General features: G+C 42.2%; 1 protein-coding gene across 3 annotated transcripts in view; it reads left to right on the top strand.

Annotated features, from left to right (window-relative positions):
- Positions 1 to 23,301, top strand: part of CTNNA3 (catenin alpha 3) — a 957,874-nt gene that overhangs the window by 923,008 nt on the left and 11,565 nt on the right. For all 3 annotated transcript variants that reach the window (XM_034438682.3, XM_087871803.1, XM_087871802.1), the window contains one exon: positions 3,630 to 3,764. In XM_034438682.3, coding sequence (XP_034294573.2) covers positions 3,630 to 3,764 — 135 coding nt within the window. The remainder of the gene's footprint in view (positions 1 to 3,629; positions 3,765 to 23,301) is intronic.

Raw genomic sequence — 23,301 nt, forward strand, 5'->3', positions numbered from 1 at the left:
AACTTTGTAGGTTGTCTTTTGAATCCCAGCTTGGTTGACTCTTGCTGGGTGATGATGTATTGAAAGGGCTTTGAGCAATTCCTACTATGGCTCTGCCTGAAGGAGGTAAATCTTTGTTATGCAAAATAGACTAGCTCAGGCCTTAATGGCACATTGACAAAGGTGTGTGTGGGGGGGTGAGTTTCTGCCTCACTTTTAGGGGAAATATTCTGCCCTTTTAATATTTCCTAAAATATCTCATTTTCCTAGGAGAGGGGTAGGTGCTAACTTCCTACATCCTTTCAGGGCTGCAGAGCACTAGTGGAATCTCTGGCTTCTCTTCTCCACCAGCTCCTGAGCTTCTAGAACGGTCAATATTCTCGCATTTCCCCTCGCATCCTGGACATAAACTGTTTCAACTCCTACCCTCAAAACGACGCTATAGAGCACTGCACACCAGAACAATTAGACACAAGAACCATTTTTCCCCAAATGCCAACACCCTGCTAAACAAATAATTCCCTCAACACTGTCAAACTATTCACTAAGTCTGCATTACTATTAATCTTCTCATTGCTCCCACCACCCATCTCCTTCCACTTATGACTGTATGACTGTAATTTTATCCTTATGATTCATATTGATATTGTTTCCTGATTGCTTATTTGTACCCTATGACTATCATTAAGTGTTGTACCTTATGATTCTTGACGAGCGTATCTTGTCTTTTCATGTACACTGAGAGCATATGCACCAAAGACAAATTCCTTGTGTGTCCAATCACACTTAGCCAATAAAAAATTCTATTCTATTCTATTCTATTCTATTCTATTCTATTCTATTCTATTCTATTCTATTCTACTCTACTCTACTCTACTCTACTCTACTCTACTCTACTCTACTCTACTCTACTCTACTCTACTCTACTCTATTCTATTCTATTCTATTCTATTCTATTCTATTCGGGCCTGGAAGCTCACAGAGAGATTTTTTTTTATCTTTAACAAGGAATGAGGGGAAGGCAACTCTGATGTTTTCCTGGAATGACTTGCTTCTTTCATTAATTTTCACCCTCTCACGGATCAGTTGGAGGAAGTACTGAGGACCTCATGGTGATATCTCCCTTTTTTTCTGTGGGACTTCAGCAGAACTGAAGACAACGGAGGGTCAGTTTCAAACTATCTTGGAGAGATCGAGTAGTGGAAGCAGCTGCATGTGAAAACGCTGTCAGTTGTCTTTTTTTTTTTCATATTCAGGTCACAGAAACTCACTCATTGAAATAGGAGAGCACACACTGAAGATACTATTCATAATGTTTTGCAGAATGACAAGTAAGGGTGATTATTCAGCTCCATAATATTTTATTCCTGAAGGGGACATTTGTATTTGCTGCTCCAGACATAAAACAACAACAACAAGAAGTTGAAACAACACCATTACCACCACATAGGTATCAGATGCATAAAACAACATGGAGTTCATTATTATGTACCTCTTGCAAAAACAGCTGAGCGCTATCAAATAAGTAAACTGGCAGCAGTACAAAAGAGCAACTGTAAATTTATGAGGCTCACCCAGCATCTGAGTTCGAGCAAGCAGTGCTTTGTTACATAAATCTTGATAAAGAAAGTAAGAGATTTGGGATGCCTGGAGGAAAGACGGAAAGGCATAAACAGGATTGTGAGATGGCCAAAACCCAGAGGACTGCACAATTAGTTGCTCACCCTCCAGGAATATTTCATTTTCATTTCAATTTCCCTGACCTTTCCCTCCAAGCACCAAGAAGCCATTTCTGAAATGCATAAGAGCTTCTTCTGAAATCAGTTTAAATAGTATGGATATCTGTTTAAAAAAAAGAGAGAGAATAGAATTCTTTATTGGCCAAGTGTGATTGGACACACAAGGAATTTGTCTTTGGTGCATGTGCTCTCAGTGTACGTAAAAAGAAAAGGGAAAAATCATAAGATATAACAGTGATAGTCATAGGTTACTAAATAAGCAATCAAATCATACTAGGAAACAAATTAAACAAACAATATAAATCATAGAGATATAAGAAACAAGGTTATAGTCATAAGTGGGAGGAGATAGGTAATAGGAAGGATGAGAAGAATAATAGTAATACAGCAGAGGTGGGTTTCAGCAGGTTCTGACCAGTGCTGAAGAACCGGTAGTGGAAATTTTGAGTAGTTTGGAGAACTGGTAAATACCACCTCTGACTGGCCCCCACACCCATATATTCTCTGTCTCCCAAGTCCCAGCTGATTGGGAGGAAATGGGGATTTTGCAGTAACCTTCCCCTGGAGTGGGGAGGAAATGGAGATTTTACAGTATGTTTCCCCTGCCACACCCACCAAGCCATGCCACGCCCACCAAGCCACGCCCACAGAACAGGTAGTAAATAATGTTGCCAGATGTCCACTATTTGAGCGGACAGTCTGCTTTTTTCACATTATGTTCACTATTTTTTTTTCACAAAATAGTGGACTTTTTTTTATTCAAAAGCTTTATGATGAAATTAAAATGTAATTTAATATTTTACATATTATTATAATATATTTGATGTTTTGAATTTTAAGTAAAGTTTTGAAGTGATTATTTTAATACGTGTTAAAATGTTTGTAAGAAAATATATAATTTAATTGTAATTTTCTTTTTACTACTTAACCCCCCTCTCCCCCGCTTGTCCGCTATTTTTTGGAAGCAGACCTGGCAACCCTAGTACTAGTAAAAAAATTTGAAACCCACCACTGTAATACAGTCTTAGTAAATAGTTTGACAAATGTTGTGGGAATTATTTGTTTAGCAGAGTGATGGCATTCGGGGAAAAACTGTCCTTGTGTCTAGTTGTTCTGGTGCTCTATAGCATCATTTTGAGGGTAGAAGTTGAAACAATTTATGTCCAGGATGTGAGGGGTCTGTAGATATTTTCACAGCCCTCTTTTTGACTCGTGCAGTATACAGGTCCTCAATGGAAGGCAGGTTGGTAGCAATTGTTTTTTCTCCAGTTCTAATTATCCATTGAAGTCTGTGTCTGTCTTGGGTTGCAGAGCCAAACCAGACAGTTATGGAGGGGCAGCTGACAGACTCAATAATTCCTCTGTAGAATCAGCAGCTCCTTGGGCAGTTTGAACTTTCTGAGTGGTGCAGAAAGAACATTCTCTGTTGTGCTTTTTTAATGACATTTTTGATGTCAGGTGTCCATTTTAAGTCTTCAGATATGATAGAATCTAGAAACTTGAAGGTCTCTACTGTTGATACTGTGTTGTCTAGTATGAGGTGATAGTACAGGAGAGTTTCTTCTAAAATTTACCACCATTTCTACGGTTTTTGAGTGTGTTTAGTTCAAGATTGTTCCGGTTGCACCACAAGGTTACACCACAAGGAAAGAAAGGAAAATGGGAAAAGGAAAAATGGGAAATGGGAAATTGGAAAAAAAAATGGGAAAAGGAAAGGAAAAATGGGAAAAGGAAAAATGGGAAATGGGAAAAAAGGAAAATGGGAAAAAGAAAGGAAAATGGGAAAAGGAAAAATGGGGAAAAGAAAGGAAAATGGGGGAGGAGTTATTGCACCCTCTTAGCTCACTTTTCCTGGGATCCCTGATGTTAAAAGTAGTTAGCTCAACATGCATTTTTGCTTTTATTTTTTAGTGTCCAGACTGGTCATGTAAGCAAGACTTACTCGCTTACCTGGAACAAATCAAGCTCTACTCCCATCAACTCAAAATCTGCAGCCAAGTCAAAGCTGAAATCCAGAACTTAGGCGGAGAGCTCATCATGTCAGCAGTAAGTGAAAACTGTCCTCAATGTATTACATGATTCTGTTCTCTTCCAGGTACAACCTGGACCCTGGTTGTTGTTGTTAGTTGCGAAGTCATGTCCGACCCATTGTGATCCAATGGACAACGTTCCTCCAGGCCTTCCTGTCCTCTATCATCCCCCAAAGTCCATTTAAGCTCACGCTGACTGCTTCAGTGACTCCATCCAGCCACCTCATTCTCTGTCGTCCCCTTCTTCTTTTGCCCTCAATCATTCCCAGCATTAGGCTCTTCTCCAGTGAGTCAATGGGTCTCTGAAATGAAATATAAGCCTCTTGTGGGTGAACCAGTTTAAATCCTGCAAGAACAAGTTCATTGTGGGTATGAATGCTAGAGTTTTAATATAGTTGTAAATTGTCACATATTTATTATTCATTTTCGCATTTCCATTCACAAAAAAAATTGAAGTTACATTTCTATCATCCTGGCACGATTGAAGAATTATATGATTAACTATGGAAATAAAGGGATTTGCAAGGCTGCTCTGTATAGTATAAAAATGTAGGTCCCTATTTTCTGATTTTGCCTTCTTTACATAAATTATAATACTAATAAGTGGGTCTTGTAACAAGAAGCTGATATATATATTATCCCTGTTCAGATCTGGGTTTTTTTTTTTTTTAATTATTCTGGGCTATTTCATTCAGGTCTGTTTACCCTCCCAATTTCTATTTCCCCCCATAGCTACTATCATTACCTGCTGTTATGGGTTATAAAAGATTTTTGCACTTTTGCAAACATTTTATCTCCAATAAGTTTACAGCTACCTTCTTTTTCAGCTACATGATGAACTACAATGATGAACTAAATATTTACATTTTTAAAAAGAGACAGGTATTAGCATTCATTCATTCATTCATTCATTCATTCATTCATTCATTCATTCATTCATTCAATTTCAGTAAGCTGCCTATCTCAGTCAATAACTCAGAATGGCTTACAATTCAAAAAAATATATTACAGTTAAAAATACTAAAACATTTTAAAACACTAAAAACATCCAGATGAAATATACAAGATACTTGGCCAGTTAATACAGCCAGAAAATGAGGCCCTTGATATATTCAGCACCCCGGGCACTATTTTTTAGGAGCTGATGAAAGGCTAACAGGGTTAGGGCCATTCTAATCTCCAAAAGTAGGATGTTCCATAGAAGAGGGGCCAGTGTGGAAAAAAACTCACCTTCTGGTCCCCTCCAACTGACAGTCTTTAATGCCATGCAAATTCTGCTCAGACTAGTTGGACCAGTAGGGACGGGTAGTATAAGGAACAGACACTCTAATGTTCTACATATGTTGTGGATTTCGGCTCCTGTCCATCCTTGCAATATCTGGTTGGACTGTCTGTTCTGTTTCTGATAATATAGGGACCCTAACTAGTGGTGGGCGGTAACCGGTTTAACAACTGGTTTGGTGAGCGTGTGCTTTGCGCATGTACCTAACGCATTTGTGCGCAGCGTTCAAAGTACAGCAGTTTGAAGCTCAGCTGCTTACCTTCTAAGGCAGCCCTGATATGTAGAACAGCAGAGGCGCAGAAATCAGCTGTGCTGTGTGAATCAGCTGAGCCAGAAAGAAGGAAATATAGGACACGATAGGGCGGGTGCGGGTGAGCAGGGCCAGCTGATTATCAGAACTACTGGTTTACTCGAACCGGTCCAAACCAGCAGCAGCCCACCACAGAATCTAACTATAAAATGTGCATGTAAACTAGCTTGAGTTGTAATGGCCTAGACCCATGATGGCAAACCTATGGCATGTGTGCCAGAGGTGGCACGCAGCGCCCCCTCTGATGACACGCGAGCCATCACCCCATTTCAACTCTGCTGCGCATGTGCGCAACCTCCCGCCAGTCAGCTGGTCTTTGGGGCTCTGCTGCACATTCAGTGAGAGGGGTGCATGCGGGTGGCCCCATGTGCCCATGCACGGGGGGCAGGGTGTGTGCACAGGGGTTGCACGTGCATGCACAGAGGTGTGGGGGGTGCACACATCCATGTGGAGGTGCATGCAGGGGGCCGTGCACACATGCGCGGTGGGGTGCATGCACAGAGGCAATGCATGCATTGCACTTTGGGGGTTCAGGCACGCACGCTTTGGGCACTAGGTCCAGAAAAGGTTAGCCATCACTGGTCTAGACCAGTGCTTCTCAACCTTGGCAACTTGACGATGTATGGACTTCCACTCCCATAATTCCCCAGTCAGCTATTGTGCCAAGCTCAAAAGTTGTGTCGATCCAAAAGAACCCCAGGTGAGTATAAGGGATAATGGGACTCCTAAAATACATTTTATGGAACCACAGTGTTCTCTGACTAGTTCTGAGATTCAAGTGTTGTGTCTCTGTGTTGATCCATTGAGGTATGTATCTGTGAGGGAAGGAACGATGATGGCAGCTCTATCATCAAACACAAAAATTAAAACACACACACAAAGACACTGAGTGCGAGCTTTAAGAAAAATGGTGCTGAAGGTTCTAGTGACTTTTCCTTCAGATTGCCTTTTCTCTCTTATGCGCTTTCATTGACAGATGAACAAAAATACATGACATACCCTTGTGAAAGTACATATTCAACACTCACAGAGCTAAGATCAAGGATCAAATACTAAAACAGACTGAAAAGGCTGAATATTACATCACCTCTAAAGCGGTGTCCACATTATATTTTTAATTCGGTCAGTTCAAGATCTAGTACTGTGATGGCGAACCTATGGCACGCATGCCAGAGGTGGCACGCAGCGCCCTCTCTGATGGCATGTGAGCCATCACCCCATTTCAGCTCCGCTTGCGCATGTGCGTACGTCTCCTGATGGCCAGCTGGTCTTTGGGTCTCTGCCGTGCAAGCGCAGGGGCAGGGCGTGTGTGTAGGGGCCGTGTGCGTATGCATGGGGGCAGGGCACATGCACGGGGCACACACATGGGGTGCGCTCATGCATGAGTGCAGGGCAGGTGTGGGGTGTGCACGTGCACGGGGGCGCGAGCATGCAGGGGGTGCATGCAGGGGCCACGTGCACATTGCATTTTGGGGGTATGGACGCGCGCCCTTTGGGCATTCTGTCCAGAAAAGGTTAGCCTTCACTGATCCAGTAGATATATTTCTAGTACATTTCAAAGTTGAATTAGCTTTGGCTAGCTTTTTTTTAATATCATACTTCATCATGTGGTGCAAACCCAGCTCATTTGATTAATTCGACATATTTTGTAAACCCAGGAAAAAGAAATACATTTACCTACTATATCAGGGCGAAATGGCTAGTATGCAATCCTCTCTTTGTTCGTACAAAACCTCCTCTTTGTCAAATGCACTGCAGATTTTCCTGGAAAGCAGGAAAAAAAAACCAGTATTTGTCTTCGCTGCCAATGTGCAAAATTGGTCTTACAGCCTGGACCAAATCAACTGACCTCCTCTCCTTTCGCCGCGACCTGAAGACACGGCTCTTCCGTCAAATAACTTGACCTGCTAGGGGTTGCACAAACTGTAATAATTTTAAATATGGTTTTTAAGGGGTTTTTAACTTATTTTGTGATTTTGTGATTTGTATTATTGATGGTTGTTGTAAGACGCCCTGAGTCCTTCGGGAGAATGGCGGCATATAAATCGCAAAAATAATAAATAAATAAATAAATAAATAAATAAATAAATAAATAAATAAATAAATAAATAAATAAATAAATAAATTACATCCTGTGCATCAGAAGATCTTAGAACTGAAGGTTTTATTTTTTATTTATTTTATTAGTCATATTTCTATGCCGCCCACCCTCCGAGGACTCTGGGCGGCTTACACCAAAGACAGTATACTAAATAGCATATTGCCCCCTAACAATCTGGGTCCTCATTTTACCCACCTCGGAAGAATAGAAGGCTGAGTCAACTTGAGACGGTGAGATTTGATCCGCTGATCTGCTGAACTAGCAGTCAGCTGAAGTAGCTGCAGTACTGCACTCTAACCACTGCGCCACCTCGGCTCTTCAGGTTAAGTGAGAAGCTGAGAAAAAATTTCAAAAGAGAGTGGTGTCAAAATTCTTCCATTGTTGCTGCCAGGAGCAGTGCATGGGTGTGACATATCACAGTCACTGGGAGCCGAGATATCTTGAAGAGGATTTTTTTTCCCCCTTCTATTAAATGTTAAAAGAGACCAAAGAATATGCCTTTATTTCAATATTAATTTTAGTTTCCTTTTTTTGAAAAAAGAAACAATAATATGCATGGCTTCTTTTTGTTAAAAGAAATATTGCTTGGTTTCCTTTGATCTTTGGAAGCTAGCACCGTCTGCCAGCACAGTTATGCCTCAGATCTGGCTGATTTATGGCACAGCAAAGTATAGGATCAGAATAGAAGAACAAAACCGTGATACTCAAATTTAATTAAAATTTTTAAGACGTATGATCCTATCTTGATTTTTATTTGAAGTGACGTTGTTGTATAATTGGTGGCTTCTATTTGGCAATTGCTCAGCACCTGACTGGCTAGATGGCTCAGTGGCTAAGACACTGAGCTTGTCGATCAGAAAGGTCGGCAATTCGGTGGTTCGAATCCCTAGTATAGGTCTCCTGCATGAGCCACGGGGTTGGACTAGATGACCTCCAAGGTCCCTTCCAACTATGTTACTGTTGACTTTCTCAATTCTTGAGAGAAAAAAGCAGAGCAGCTAGACTGGGAAATAAATATATAATCAATCAATCAATCAATCACATACCCTTGCAGTAGAAGGCAATACCAATCAGCATTATTTCAATAAAACTTTGTTGTTGTATTTGTTGTATTTATTAAAGTAATTTACTTTAGCATAGGCTACCCTTCTTGCAAATGGGACTCTGGATGCATAACCACACATTAAAATGTATCAGCAAAACATACAAAACTTACAAGAGAATGGATTATGTCCATGAAATCACCAGGAATCAACCATCCCGCACCATGCAGTCAGAACTGAAGAAGCTTCTTGGATAAGAAGCAAAAGGTTTTCAAGGAAAAGAGGAGGGGGAAGGGGAGAAGAGGAAGAGGAGGAGGAAGAGAAAGAGGAGGAGGAGGAAGGGGAGGAAGAGAAGGAAGAGGAGGAAGAGGAAGAAGAAGAGGAGGAGGAAGAGGAAGAAGAAGAGGAGGAAGAGGAGGAGGAGGAAGAAGGAAAAGGAGGAGGAGGAGGAGATCCACTTGCCTTTGCAAAGCACTTTTAGGACAATGAGGAATCAAGCTCAGTCCACGGAAACAATGTCTTTTAAATAAGCAAACCATCCTCATCAGGAAAAATATTCAAGTGCTCCAGGAACTGAAACAGACAAATTGCCCCCGCAATCAAAAATGTAAAAAAAAAAAAAAGGACATTTTGCTTTAAGGGCTCCTGTCATTTGTGATGGTAATAAATACTTGGCGAATCTGTTCAGTGAAAATTCATTAGAGAAAACAAATCTTGCCAATAAAGTGACAGAATCTGCTGTCCTTGAAAAAAAACAAAAAAAAAAGAATGCTAAGCTGCAATATGGCAAGATGTGCCACATTACTTCTGGCTCTGCCATATTGGGAAATGAACTGTGCATAAGGAAGGGGGGGGAAAAAAACCTGACCTCGAGAATGTAGTAAGCAGCATTTCACATAATAGCAAGTGGGGTTTGTTATCTATTTGCATTTACTCACCATAAAAAAAATCTTGATGATTAATTTCAACCTTTTTCTGCTTGCTACTTATCTCTCATGGCTGCATCTCACCTATCCAAGCTTCATGAACTGCTGCCTGACATTAGCAGCTGTGTGTGTGTGCAGGGAAGTGAGACATTTCCTTTGTTTTGTTTACACGGGAAAGCCTTAGATTGTTGTGGCTCCGTTACCTGAGCCTGTGTCATCGGCTGGAGAGGACTCCGAGAGTGAAGGAGAAGAGTTGGCAAGGCCTCCCTCTCCAGGACCCTCCTCTCTGGCAATGCCTTCAGTGTCTGCCGAAGGCCAAGAGATAGGGCCGGGGCCAAGCACGTCCATGCAGCCACAGGTGGACAGTGATGAGGGTAATGAGTCTTGGCTGGATCCTCGGCAGCGTCGCAGAGATAAGTGTGCACAACAGAAGAAAAGGCGTGCCAGAGATTAGGCTGAGTCACTGGACCAAACCCCACAGGATATAAAAGGGAGTGAGGTGGCCATTCAGACTCTGTGACGGACAAAACTAACTACTATCGAGTCACATTGCATCTCTGGAAACAACATTATCGGCCTTGGATTTATTTATTATACACTGTGTGTATTTTGTTTATTGAGTAAAAGTTCTTGGCAAGCAGCTACTGGGTTACTGCCAAGCGTCTTATCGGAAGAATTGGTTGTCTGCCAGTTTATTTAACCCCTGACTGTCTGTTTGTGTGCGTGTGTGGGACGGGGACAGAACATAGATCAAGTTTTATAGAAGGGAGTGGAGGATGGCATAGATTTGAAGGTCTAATCCAGGGGTGTCAAACTCGATTTCATTGAGGGCGGCATCAGGGTTGTATTTGACCTCAGGGGGACGGGGTTGGCATGGCCAAGGTAGGGGTGGCCAGCTTGACGTCACTTGTGTTGGGGGGGCTGTGGTGGCCCGAGCACTCTGCCAGTGATAACGAGTTCCCGAGCTCCATTTTTGGCTGTGATGGCCTCCTGCAACCGTCTGCCAGCGAAAATGGAGCTCGGGAGGGCCGCCTTGGGCCTTGAGTTTGACACCCCTGGTCTAATCTAATGAAAGGAAGGATTAGGAGGGTCATGATAGCAGGTTTCCAATATTTGAGGGGCTGTCACAGAGAAAAATGAGTCAAGCTATTCTCCAAAGCACCTGAGGGCAGGACAAGAAGTAGCATATGGAAACTTGTCAAAGAGAGAGATCCAGCCAGGGGTGGGATTCAGCTGGTTCAGACCAGTTTGGGCGAACCGGTAACTCTGATGATCAGCTGGGAGTGAACCGATTCTCTCTGAGGATCAGGTGGGCCTGCCTGCCCCTGCGCCTTACTTACCTTTATCCTCTCAGCTGATTCATGTGGCAGAGCAGATTGCCGTGCCTCAGCTGTGTTACTCCCCAGAAGTAACGTGGAAAGTTAGTTTTTTTAAAACTGTGCATGTGCACAAAACATGCGATCACCGAACTGGTTCTTAAACCGGCATGATCCCACCACATATTCAAGCCTAGAAGTAAGGAGAAATTTCCTGGCAGTGAGAACAATTAATCAATGAAATGGCCTACCTTCAGAAATTGTGGATGCTCCTCACTGCAGGTTTTTAAGAAGACACTAGACAGCCACTTGTCTGACATGGCATAGGGTCTCCTTCTTGAGCAGGGGGCTGGACTAGAAGACCTCCAAGGTCCCTTCCAGCTCTGTTTTTCTGTATCAGTTTATTTGCAAGGTCGGCCTAGAATCAGGGGTGAAATCTACTTACCTTCCCCACCGGTTCGGAAGTGCATGCGCGGACCCTTTGCACATACGGAAACCCTTCATGTGCGTGCATGGACCCTCTGCACATGCGCAAACCCTTCTGCGCATGCGCCGAGGGTAAAAAGCAGGTTACTTGCTGGTTAAAACCAGGAAGTATCAACGACCAGGCGGGTGGGTGGAGCCTCGTACTGCCATTGCTATCAGTTCTCTGAACCACCACCCGCCATCGCTACCGGTTCGGCCGAACCGGTAGCATTTCACCTCTGCCTAGAATGCTGGTGTAGGAATGCTAATGCTGAATCAGATTAGGCCTCTGCATGGAGAAACTAATCATGCTTGTTTTCATGGTCAAGGGGGAAGGGGATGGGGCAGGGGGCTGAGCCAAGTTACTTGGAAGCCATCTTGACCACGCGAAGCTGAGAGCCGTCTTCCTCCTCCTGCCCCTTCCAATCACCTCCCAGGTTCCTCTAATAAAGTTCTTATAAGGCTGCAAAGTAAATAGAAAACTGATAACCTCGGCAGCTTTTCATAATCATTCTAAATGCCCCCCACTGGCAGAATGACAAATGAACTGCTAAACAGAAGAGAATATTGGACAGAAAATCAATTTGGCAGGCAAAAGGCAAGGGGGAAGAGAGGAGAAATTACTTCAGGCAGCTCTGTCGGTATTCTGAGCTTTCCATCTTCTTCTACACTTCTTCCCAATTACATACCCTGACACACACAGACACACAAACACACACAGAGATCAGGGGTGGTTTTTTTCCCCCTTTGCATACTAACACACTGAGATTTCCCTTCTCTTTGAAGTGTTGCATAGCTAATATCTGCTCTCGAGAGCAGGTTTAAGACGCCAGAGTTTAAGACATGATCTTCAGACTTGTGAGCTTTTGCTGGAAGGAAAAATAAATGAAGGGAAAGGCTCTGATCATCTTTTTAAGACTAGAATGTCAACTGCATCATAAGAGAGGTTCTTTTATTTGAAAGCTCTTTCTTTCTCAAGACCTGCCACTCCCAAGCTGTGTAGTTGCAGTGGGCTTCACATTTTGTTACCACAGGTTTACCCCTCGCACGCACACATGTTTTGCATGCGCAATGTCAGCGCTCCAAACTACATTCGTTCCAGTGCTGACATAATGAGGAGAAGAGGGGGCAGCTGGCAAGAGGACATTTGACTTTTCACCTACTTATTTTCCCTGAAGATAATATCCCCTAGGAGATGGGAGGGGGGACATTCCTGGGAGCTGAAGTAGTAGATATGGGGAGAGTGATTTGGATGATGGCCAATGAGACGCAGAGAATTGGGGAACGGAAAGGGAAGGTTTGGGGTCAGGAAGTCAGTGCTGGCTACGACGAAGTCGGGGCCAGAGGGTCGTGCTTAATAAATGAAAGATTTCATCAAAGACTATTTGTTTGGAAATGCAATTTATTTGAGACGACACTGAAACCTGACACGCGTGCACCTTCCATGCATGCGCCCGCCCTTCCTCGCCTGCACTTTGCTCACACGCGCGGCTTCTGCGCATGTGTCCAGTCTCAAAACCGTGCCTAAATAGGATGGCACAGAGCCGGGGCAGGTGGGCAGGTGGGCAGGCCCACCCATGATCTCCAGTATTGAACTGGTACGAACCGGCTAAATACTACCTCTGTCGCAGTTCTATAAAAGGGCTCTCAAAAATTTGCTGCCTAGAACACGTACACATTCAAAACAAAACCAACCCCTCGTGAATGAATGAGTGAGAACAAGACAGGAATAAAGCAAATTGTAAAATGAAGCCATTCTCTAATCTTAACTATCTACTCCATAAATATAATAACTTCTTCTGAAGGCTATTCTGTTTTAACCCAGCAATTATGGCATGGTCAACAATTTCTAAAGAGAGAGCTGGAGATTCTAGTGCCGTGATGGCGAACCTATGGCACGTGTGCCAGAGGTGGCACGCAGCACCCTCTCTGATGGCATGCGAGCTGTCACCCCAGTTCAGCTCTCAGGAAAGAGAAACCCTACAGCACTTCAGACAAATGGTTATCCAACATTCTTAAAAACTTCCAGTGTTGGAGCATTCACAACTTTTGGAGGCAAGTTGTTCCACTGATTAATTGTTCTAACTGTCAGGAGATTTCTCCTTAGTTCTAAATTGCTTCTCTCCTTGATTAGTTCCATGAACTGTTCCATGAAGTTTACGACATGGATGTGGTTTGCTTCTGCCTTCTGTGATGGGATTTCATCTTTCTGGGTAGCTTGCAAACCTTGGATTATCTGGTGGTTTCTCATCCAAATATCATCAGGTCCAAATCTGTGGGTTTTTTTTTTTTTCATCAACCAGTATTTTTTTTAAAAAAAATTGATTTATATGCCACCCTTCTCCAGAGACTCAGGGCGGCTTAAAATGCGTTAAGCAATAGCCTTCATTCTTTTGTATATTTATACAAAGTCAGCTTATTGCCCCCACAAACTGGGTCCTCATTTTACCTACCTTAGAAAGGATGGAAGGCTGAGTCAACCTTGAGACTGGTGAGATTCGAATTTACAGTAATTGCAGACAGCGGGTGTTAATCACAATGCTTTTAGTCTGCTGAGCCATCAGGCCCTAATACTAACAGTATTAGCTATTTCACCACCAACTGGGCTACCCAGAGGTGGGCGTCACATAATGTAACAACTGGTCGCCCAGAACCGAAAATGTGAGCGTGCGCGCATCAAACATATGGCAATTATATAGGACGGGATAGCGCTGGGGCGGGGGGGGCGGGTCCAGCCACGGGTCGGAAGTACCAGTTCACCTGAACCAGTCCGAACCGGCAGCAGCCCACCTCTGGGGCTACCCATATAAACCGAACATAATTTCTTCTACAAAGGTCACTTTTGTTCACTGTGTTTGTCATTCACACCTAGGAATTTTATCTATTTAACAAAACTGATCGTTTTCTTCGCAAGATGAAGAACGAGCTTCATTTTTTTTGAAACAGACATGGCAGACAACAAAACTGAACATTTATTTACCTTTGGGTACCCATTCTCTCTACCATACCAGTTCAATTTCAGAGAGTTTCTCATCCATGTAAACATGAATCCCCCTGACTTGTATATTCTGAATAATTGAGGGAAACTGTGCTGTAACTTTCAGATTCAGATGATGGAGGATTTTTTTTTTAGAGTATTGAGTCAACCTGGTCACATGGGAGGGATAAAACTGTTAAACTCAATGCCATTGCAACATTTAGAAAAGTGAAAATGTTGGATTATAATTATCCTATGCAAATAGCAAAATTCTGATAGTTTTGCATAAACAATTTCCCTTGCCATATTCCATATTCAGTTTTGGAGTTGAAAATCAGGTGGCACTTTTCCCAACTAACAAATGTTGTTAAAGTATCTAATCTAGAAATGGCTGGACAGATGTTAAATTTAAACCATGCGGTGGGTGATGTGGGCGGGAGAAAAGGGAAAACAAGATGGTTGTGAGATTGTAGATTAGGGGTGACACAGATAAAAATTACCTTATCAATCATAATATGTTAAAAATCCATGGGATTGTTGAGACCTTCTGAGATAGCCTGAAAACTTTTAATGTATGTGAATTCAGCAATCTCCCACTCAACTGTGCTGGGGTTATCTCCTTTTTTTCATGATTGCTACTTTGAGATCTATATTAGAGTTCCTTACTAGATTGAAATGTTCCTTGTCTTGGAACTGATACTCAGTAGAACTTAAGTAGAGTATTTAAAATGATTGAAAATGTTTGGTATTTTGTTTTGTTTTTTAATCATGTAAAATATAAAAGATTCCTGACTCTTCACAGGGTATATGAAGCATAAAAGAGTATGGCAATACTTCTGCTATGAGTACTATAAAGTTGTTTCCAAAGCAAGATTAATACTGCTTGCTCTCTGACATTATTTAGATATTTGTTGATCCCAGGGTTGTATGTTTACTAACATATTTCAGTATGTTTTGACACTCAACGAAGTTTGATACCACTCAGGATCCCAGTATAAAGAACTGCACAATACATTCTGTATATTCAAAATTTGATGCTAAAGCAAGAGAGACGTTTGGTTGGGTTGCCACCATGTGAATCATACAGTGACAGTCAGTCCTCCTTTGAGTTGACCTCAGCTTCTGGTAGACATATTCCTAAAGAATTTTTCTTCAACAGTTTGGAAATACTGCCTCTGTCTTCTCTCAGGATTCTTGAAAAGTGCTTTTCAGTCTAATATATAGTTCTAAAATTTCTTCGTGGTCTCCCATCTTCTTCTTCTTTATTATTGTTTTATTTATTTTATTTGTCAGCACTTCAAGCTGCATTTACTCTAGTGCTGACATAAGAAGGAGGAGCAGAGGAGTCTGGAAAGGGACGTTTGACTTTTCACCTACTTATTTTCCCTGGAGATAATATCCCCTAGGAGATGGGATGGGAGGGGGGAAATTCCTTTGAGTTGGAGCAGTATATAGGGGTAAAGTGACTTGGAAGGTGGCCAATGAGTGCAGGGGAGTGGGAAACAGAAAGGGAGGGTTTTGGGTCTGAAAGTCAGTGTTGGCTACGATGAGTCGGGCTTTGAATGTCGTGCTTAATAAATGGGAGTTTTCTTCAAAGACTTTGTTTGAAATGCAATTTATTTGAGACGACCTCGAAACTTGACATTATTTATATAACACATAAAAATTCAATTTCCATCAAACAGTGTGTGATCTGGGTACAATTGTGGTTGTTGTTTTGAACAGTCATAATCCAAATGTTTACAATAGTATTCATCACAATAACATTGATAATATAATAACAATAATATTCAACATTATCTATTTTAACAACTCTCCATTTTAACATTTCCTCTTTTGATGTCTTTTGATGATAAAATAAGTCCCATATCAAAAAAATATTCAGTTCCTTCTTTATCCTTAATAGTAAGCGTTAGTCTATCCATTGCTGCACATTCTAATATTTTCTTAATTACACACTCATCTGTCGGGATCTCGTCATTCTTCCATAGTTCTGCAAATATAATTCTGGCTGAAGTCAGTACATGTAAAATCAAATGTATAGTCCTTTTATCATATTTTTTTCGGTAACATGCCCAATAAAAATATCTCTAGTTTCAAGTCTGTGTGTTGTTTTATCATTTTTTCCAACCAAGTATATATTTTTGTCAAATATTTTTGTAGCTTTTGGGCATGTCCACCACATATGGTAATATGAACCAGGCGACCATTTTCTTAAAGACACAGGATGTCTTTCTACAGCCAGGTAGAAATGACGAGAATGCAGAACCAGAAAATAGAATTTTCCTTTTGTTATCCTGTTAAATTCATTATATTGCAATAAGGATCCAACCCCAATTTGTTTGAAATTAACTCCAGGGGAACCTCAGGACAACTTTTATTGGGCACTTGTCCTATCTCATTCACAAAAATGTTAGGGACTGATCAGTGGTGAAATCCATTTTTTTTTTACTAGTGGTTCTGTGGGTGTGGCTTGGTGGGCATGGTGTGGTTTGGTGGGCGTGGCTTGGTGGGTATGGCAGGGGAAGGATACTGCAAAATCTCCATTCCCATCCCACTTCAGGGGAAGGATACTGCAAAATCCCCATTCCTTCCCCACTCTTGCGGGAAGGATATTGCAAAAACTCCATTCCCATCCCACTCTGGGGATAGCCAGAGGTGGTATTTGCTGGTTCTCCGAACTACTCAAAATTTCCACTACCGGTTCTCCAGAACCTGTCAGAACCTGCTGGATTTCACCCTTGGGACTGATTGGGCCTAAGCAATGCTGTTTTCCATTTAAAATTCTGTGCAATTTGTTTCTTTTTCATACCTGGAAAACATATCTAAAGTCAGAAAGATAAAAGGCCTATGAAGTGACGTTTGAATGTTCAGATTAGGAGTTTTCTCTTGGAAGTTCTTTCCACCTAAACAGGTTTAAGTGGAACCGTCAATCCTTTCCCAGCTTCCTTCTTTCAATTCTGTTTTGTAGGTTTAAAAATATAAGCTTCCAAAAATAGGGTTTGTCCACATCCACATCAATTGTACCACATATACTATAACTCCAGAAATGCCCTGATGATGTTTCAATATTAGAAGGTATTAAATAACTGACTTTTAGTCTTGAAATGTCAAACTTGTACAAATCAAGAGTTTTCTTCCCTTTTGAATGCATGAGATAATTTCCCGTCTTTGATATTGGAAGCAGAGATGTAAGAGGTATGCATTTTCTTCTGCTGGGGGCTGACATCATCTAAGGAAACATTCTCGAAAGATAAAAATCTAGGCTTTCAAATATTTTAACCCATATAAGAAGAATAGAATAACAGAGTTGGAAAGGACCTTGGAGGTCTTCTAGTCCAACCCCCTGCTTAGGCAGGAAACCCTACACCACTTCAGACAAATGGCTATCCAACATCTTCTTAAAAACTTCCAGTGTTGGAGCATTCACAACTTCTGGAGGCAAGTTGTTCCACTGATTAATTGTTCTAACTGTCAGGAGATTTCTCCTTAGTTCTAAGTTGCTTCTCTCCTTGATTAGTTTCCACCCGTTGCTTCTTGTCTTGCCCTCAAGTGCTTTGGAGAATAGCTTGACTCCCTCTTCTTTGTGGCAATCCCTGAGATATTGAAACACTGCTATCATGTCTCCCCTAGTCTTTCTTTTCATTAAACTATACATACCCAGTTCCTGCAACCGTTCTTCATATGTTTTAGCCTCCTCTCTGCACTCTTTCTAGAGTCTCGACATCTTTTTTACATCATGGCGACCAAAACTGAATGCAATATTCCAAGTGTGGCCTTCTCAAGGCATTATAAAGTAGTATTAACACTTCACGTGATCTTGATTCTATCCCTCTGTTTATGCAGCCTAGAACTGTGTTGGCTTTTTTGGCAGCTGCAGCATAGATTCTTACTTCATGAGTTTTCCATGCTTATGGAGGTAGACAGCCTTGAGGAACCTATAGAAAAGAGTAGAAACAAAGGTATTGTTTGTAGTGCAAACAAAACAAAATGTCTAAGTGAACATTGCCTTGAGTATAAAGGTTTCATAGCAGAACATTAAGCTCTATATATTAGAGCAAGGCCCATTGAACAATGGAAATGCCTAAAGAATGAATTAAGAAATGGCCTACAGAGCAACTAGAACTCAACTAATATGTGCAGGATAACTGATGTGAGGAATTATTAAGGGAACTAGCCTAACGAAGAAAAGAATTAGGGATGATATGACAGCTGTCTTTCTGTACATCAAGGCAGTGGTGGGATTCAGCCAGTTCAGGCCGGTTTGGGAGAACCGGTTGTTAATTTGCTGGCTGGCCCCGCCCCGCATACCCCGATCCTTCCAGGAGTCCCCACATGCCCTGTTTTGGTAAGTGCAGGGAGGTCTACTAGGCCCAAAATGGGGCATGGGGAGTACAGCACGCTCCCACGTGGCCTGTTTTTGCTCCCAGGAGGGTGCAGGAGGCCGAGTGCTGTCTGTCACACACCCTGGCCACGCCCACCCTGGCCACGCCCACCCATCTGGTCATTAGGGCAGAGAACCAGTTGTTAAATTATTTGGATCCCACAATCGCATGAGGGGCTGCCACAGAGAGGAGGGGCTTGACTTATTCTCAAAACTCCTGAGGATAGGACCAGAAGCAAAGAGTAAAAGCTTATTAAAGAGAGATCCAACCTGAAACTGAGGAGAAATTTCCTGACAGAGAGAATAATTAATCAATGGAATAGTTCGCTTCCTGGAGTTGTGGGTGCCATTTGTCCAGAACGGAATAAGGTTTTCCACCATGGGCAGGAAGTTGGACTAGAAGGTCTCCAAGATCCCTTCCAACCCTATGATTCTATTCTATTTTAATTTCCATGGGAAACCTAACTGGCAAAAACACCATCTAATTTTGTATTCAGATTTTTTTAAAGGGGAAGAATAAAGTCAAAAGTAACAATACATTTCTAGTAGTTTATAAGCAAAATTTATCAAGCTATGGTAAATGTGGGTACTTTATGTAGTGATGCTCAACTTGTAAACAAAATGGAGTATCTGAAACTGAACATATATTTATTAGCTTGTGGCTGATTTTATTAGTTGCCTTCCTGACTGTCCTTTTAATATTTAAATTGTTGGTTTTATGATTTTGCATTGTTGTACTGCTTTTGTTCTTTATTATATTAGATTTATAATGAATGTTTTTCAAGCTACGCATTTATTTTTAATGAAAAGAAATGCAATATATTCTAAACAAAATACTTCAAAGTAAAAAGGAAAGGGGGATATTAAAACTGGTATTAAATATAATAACTAATATTTAAAAAGTCATAAATAGAGGCCAGCAACGAGTAATTAAAGGGAACTTAAAATAGCAACTGTGTTGATCTGCAGTAATTGGGGTTACAAAACAGAAGCCGTCACAAAAGATTTTTCATCAAAAAGAAATAATATTTATATGTGTTGAAAGTGAAGAATTGGGAAATATAGAATACAGAATAACAGAATTGGAAAGGACCCTGGAGTTCTTCTAGTCCAGCCCCCTGCTCAGACAGGAAGCCCTATAGCAGTGATGGCTATAGGGCTTTTGCTGTCGTGTGCCAAAAGTGAGGGTCGCGCTGGGAGGGGGGTCGCACGTGTACCCACACCCATAATTCAATGCCCCCGTGCCCTGCCTCCCTATGCATGCGTGTACGACCCCCCCCCGTGCTCCCCCCGCTTTTGACACACAATGGCCCGGTGGGCCCGGTACGCCTGTTTTTCGTCCTCCCCAGGCTCCAGACCCTTTCTTGGAGACTGGGGAGGGCGAAAATGGCCTTCCCTACCCTGGAGGTCCTCCGGAGGCCAGAAACAATCCTGTTTCCCGACTTCCAGTGGGCCTGGAAGGCCCAAAAATCAGTTGGCTGGTGCACGCATGCGCGCTGGAACTGAACTAGGGCAATGCTCACGTGCCCACAGATATGGCTCTGCATGCCACCTATGGCACACGTGCCATAGGTTTGCCATCACGGCCCTATAGCATTTCAGACAAATGGTTATCTAATCTCTTCTTTAAAACTTCCAGTGTTGGAGCATTCACAACTTCTGGAGGCAAGCTGTTCCACTGATGAATTGTTTTAACTGTCAGGAAAATTCTCCTTAGTTCTAAGTTGCTTCTCTTCTTGATTAGTTTCCACCCATTGCTTCTTGTCCTGCCCTCAGGTGCTTTGGAACATAAATTGACCCCCTCTTCTTTGTGGCGCAAAGTTCCCCCACAAAGAGAGGGGACTGAATAAATCTCATCTCTCTCTTCCATCTCCACTTACAACAAGCTATGATTATGGCACAAAAGTTCTGAACGGTATTTTCAATAATGACGGATTATTCCTAGAAGGAATATTTCATGGCTGTAGGAGAATTTAAATGTTTTGGAATGTGAATTTCTAGTGTTAGTTCTGGAAGTGAATTTCCTTGCCACCCACTAGACCAGGGGGGTCCATTCAACAATTGGTGAGAAGGTTTGTCCTTTGGCTTTCATCCATTAGAACCGTGATGGCGAACCTATGGCACGTGTGCCAGAGGTAGCATGCAGAGCTTTCTCTGTGGGCACGTGCGCAGTCACCTTCTGGTCTCCTGGGTTCCGTCATGCACATGCGTGCCGGACAGTTGGTCTTTGTGCAAAGACCAGCTGTCTGGCATGCATGCGCATGATGGAACCCAGAAGAGAGCAGCTGGCTGGTGTGCATGCACGCAACAAAACCCGGAACAGCAGCTGGGTGCCGCGTGCGCATACGCATCAGCCAGCTGCTCTCTTCTGGCTTCTGGCGCTCCAGCACCCATGTGTGCTCCTGTTTTGGCACTCAGTGCTGAAAAGGTTAGCCATCACTGCACTAGAGCCAAAAGCGGGGGACAGGACGGGAAGCATCTCAAGGTATGGCCATTGGTGTTGTAGTCAGTCGTGGAGCAAATGGATGCCAAAGAATGCTATTAAGTGAGTGAGGGTTTGGTTATACATTAAACCTGTTAAGTTTTAAAAATACTGTGTGTTTCTCCTAAGACCCTAAGATCAATTTCGTGCAACAAAATATTCTTAACCTTGTCTGTCACATTCCTCACAGAATGTTTAAAAGGGATTGCTTTTTTAATTTTTTAATTTATTTATTTTTTTAAATTAAGGGCCTCGGTGGTGCAGTGGTTATAGTGCAGTACTGCAGGCTACTTCTGCTGACTGCCGGCTGCCTGCAATTTGGCAGTTCAAATCCCACCAGGCTCAAGGTTGACTCAGCCTTCCATCCTTCCCAGGTGGGTAAAATGAGGACCCAAATTGTTGGGGGCAATATGCTGACTCTGTAAACCGCTTAGAGAGGGCTGTGAAGCACTGTGAAGCGGTATATAAGTCTAAGCGCTATTGCTATTGCTGCTATTGCTTGCCAATGTCAGGATATTGCAAGTGCATTGCACTACTCATTTAGCAACATTCTTATTTCACGACTCTCGCAGTTGGGGATGAAAAAGGAACATTGGAACCAATCCTCATATTCATGACCTCTGCTGGTCAGTGAAGCAAAGGAGAGCTGAAGTAAGGTTGTAAGCACCATTGTATTTTCACTTAATGACCTCTTCACTTAGGGACTGATTTGCCAACCTCAATGAGTTGAGACTGTTTTGGGACTGGGGGACTAAGTTGACAAGGACTGTGCATAGATGAGGGAACAGTTACCTTGCAAATACAGTCTTTTTAAAATGAATATCCCATCCTGGGCTGCTTTCACAAAATTGTTTTAATGGTATTCGAAAGATCATTGTGGTTTAAAGATTGCAAATCTAATTAAATTACGTACTGAAATGTTGGACTGTCTTTGAGATAAAAAAAAATATGGCTATGTTATGGCATGTGGATTCGCAGAGAAAGAAGACTTTTCAAGTGCTAGAAATATAAGATTTACTTACAGTGATGGTTAGAGATACGTAATAATTTCTTTTTATAAATTGGCACTGCAGCAACACCGTGGAAACACTGATTAATATTATTTCATAGAGTCAGGACTCATTTCAAAGGTCAAATATATATAGACTACTATTTTGGGGGTTTGCATTTTTCTTTCTTTTTTCACAACAAGAACGTAAAAAAATAATGCAACGCAAATTTGCCTTACTACAGGTAGTCGCTGACTTACAAGCGTAATGGAGCCTGCCCTTTATGGTTGTTAAGTTATGACAGTCATAAAGTGACTGACCCAATTTTAGGACCTTTCTTGCAGCAAACGTCATTAAGCAAACCTGATGGTTGCAAAGCAAGTGTGGAATTGTAAAGTGAACATATTGTTTGCTATGGGGTATTTTTGCCAAAATCCAGAAGCAGGGGTGAAATCCAGCAGGTTCTTACAGGTTCTGGAGAACTGGTAGCGGGAATTTTGAGTAGTTCAGAGAACCGGCAAATACCACCTCTGGCTGGCCACAGGGTGGGGATGGGAATGGAGATTTTGCAATATCCTTCCCCTGGAGTGGGGAGGGAATGGGGATTTTGCAGTATCCTTCCCCTGGAGTGGGCTGGGAATGGAGATTTTGCAGTATCCTTCCCCTGCCATGCTCACAAAGCCACACCACGCCCACCAAGCCACGCCCACAGAACCGGTAGTAAAAAAAAATTTGGATTTCACCACTGCCCAGAAGTAAATGTTGGTTTATTTCCCAGTTTTTGACTATAACCATAATCACATGACCATGGACACGGCAAATGATTGCAAATACTGGCCAGTTGCCAAGCGCCCAACCTGCACTCTCATGACCACGGGCAGGAGCTAGCTGTCAGAACTTTGGAACTAGATTTTAAGTACTTTTGAGAGGGCCCATTGTAACTTTAAATAGTTGCTAAACAACTGGATTTAACTTGGGGACTACCTATATTAATAAATGTATTGTGGCAAATCTATGGTTTTGTTGCAGCCCTCCAATGTTCCTGTCCAGTCTAAACTCTAACCAGGAAGAAGGCTTGGCAAGGCTTCTGGAGTGCTGAAATAAGTATTTGTAGGCATGGGAAGATGAGGTGTCTTTCAAATCTGGAGTCTAAACCCCCATAATAATATTATGGCTAGATATATTTGGGAGCATCTGCTCTAGCTGCTTTGGAGTCAACTTTACCTGCAGTGAGTCCTGGGCCTGTTGACTTTGCTTTGGATCATAAGACAGCAGGAA

The sequence above is a fragment of the Pantherophis guttatus genome, chromosome 6, assembly GCF_059756535.1.
Source record: "Pantherophis guttatus breed Tessera chromosome 6, ASM5975653v1, whole genome shotgun sequence".
NCBI classification, from domain to species: Eukaryota; Metazoa; Chordata; class Lepidosauria; order Squamata; family Colubridae; genus Pantherophis; species Pantherophis guttatus.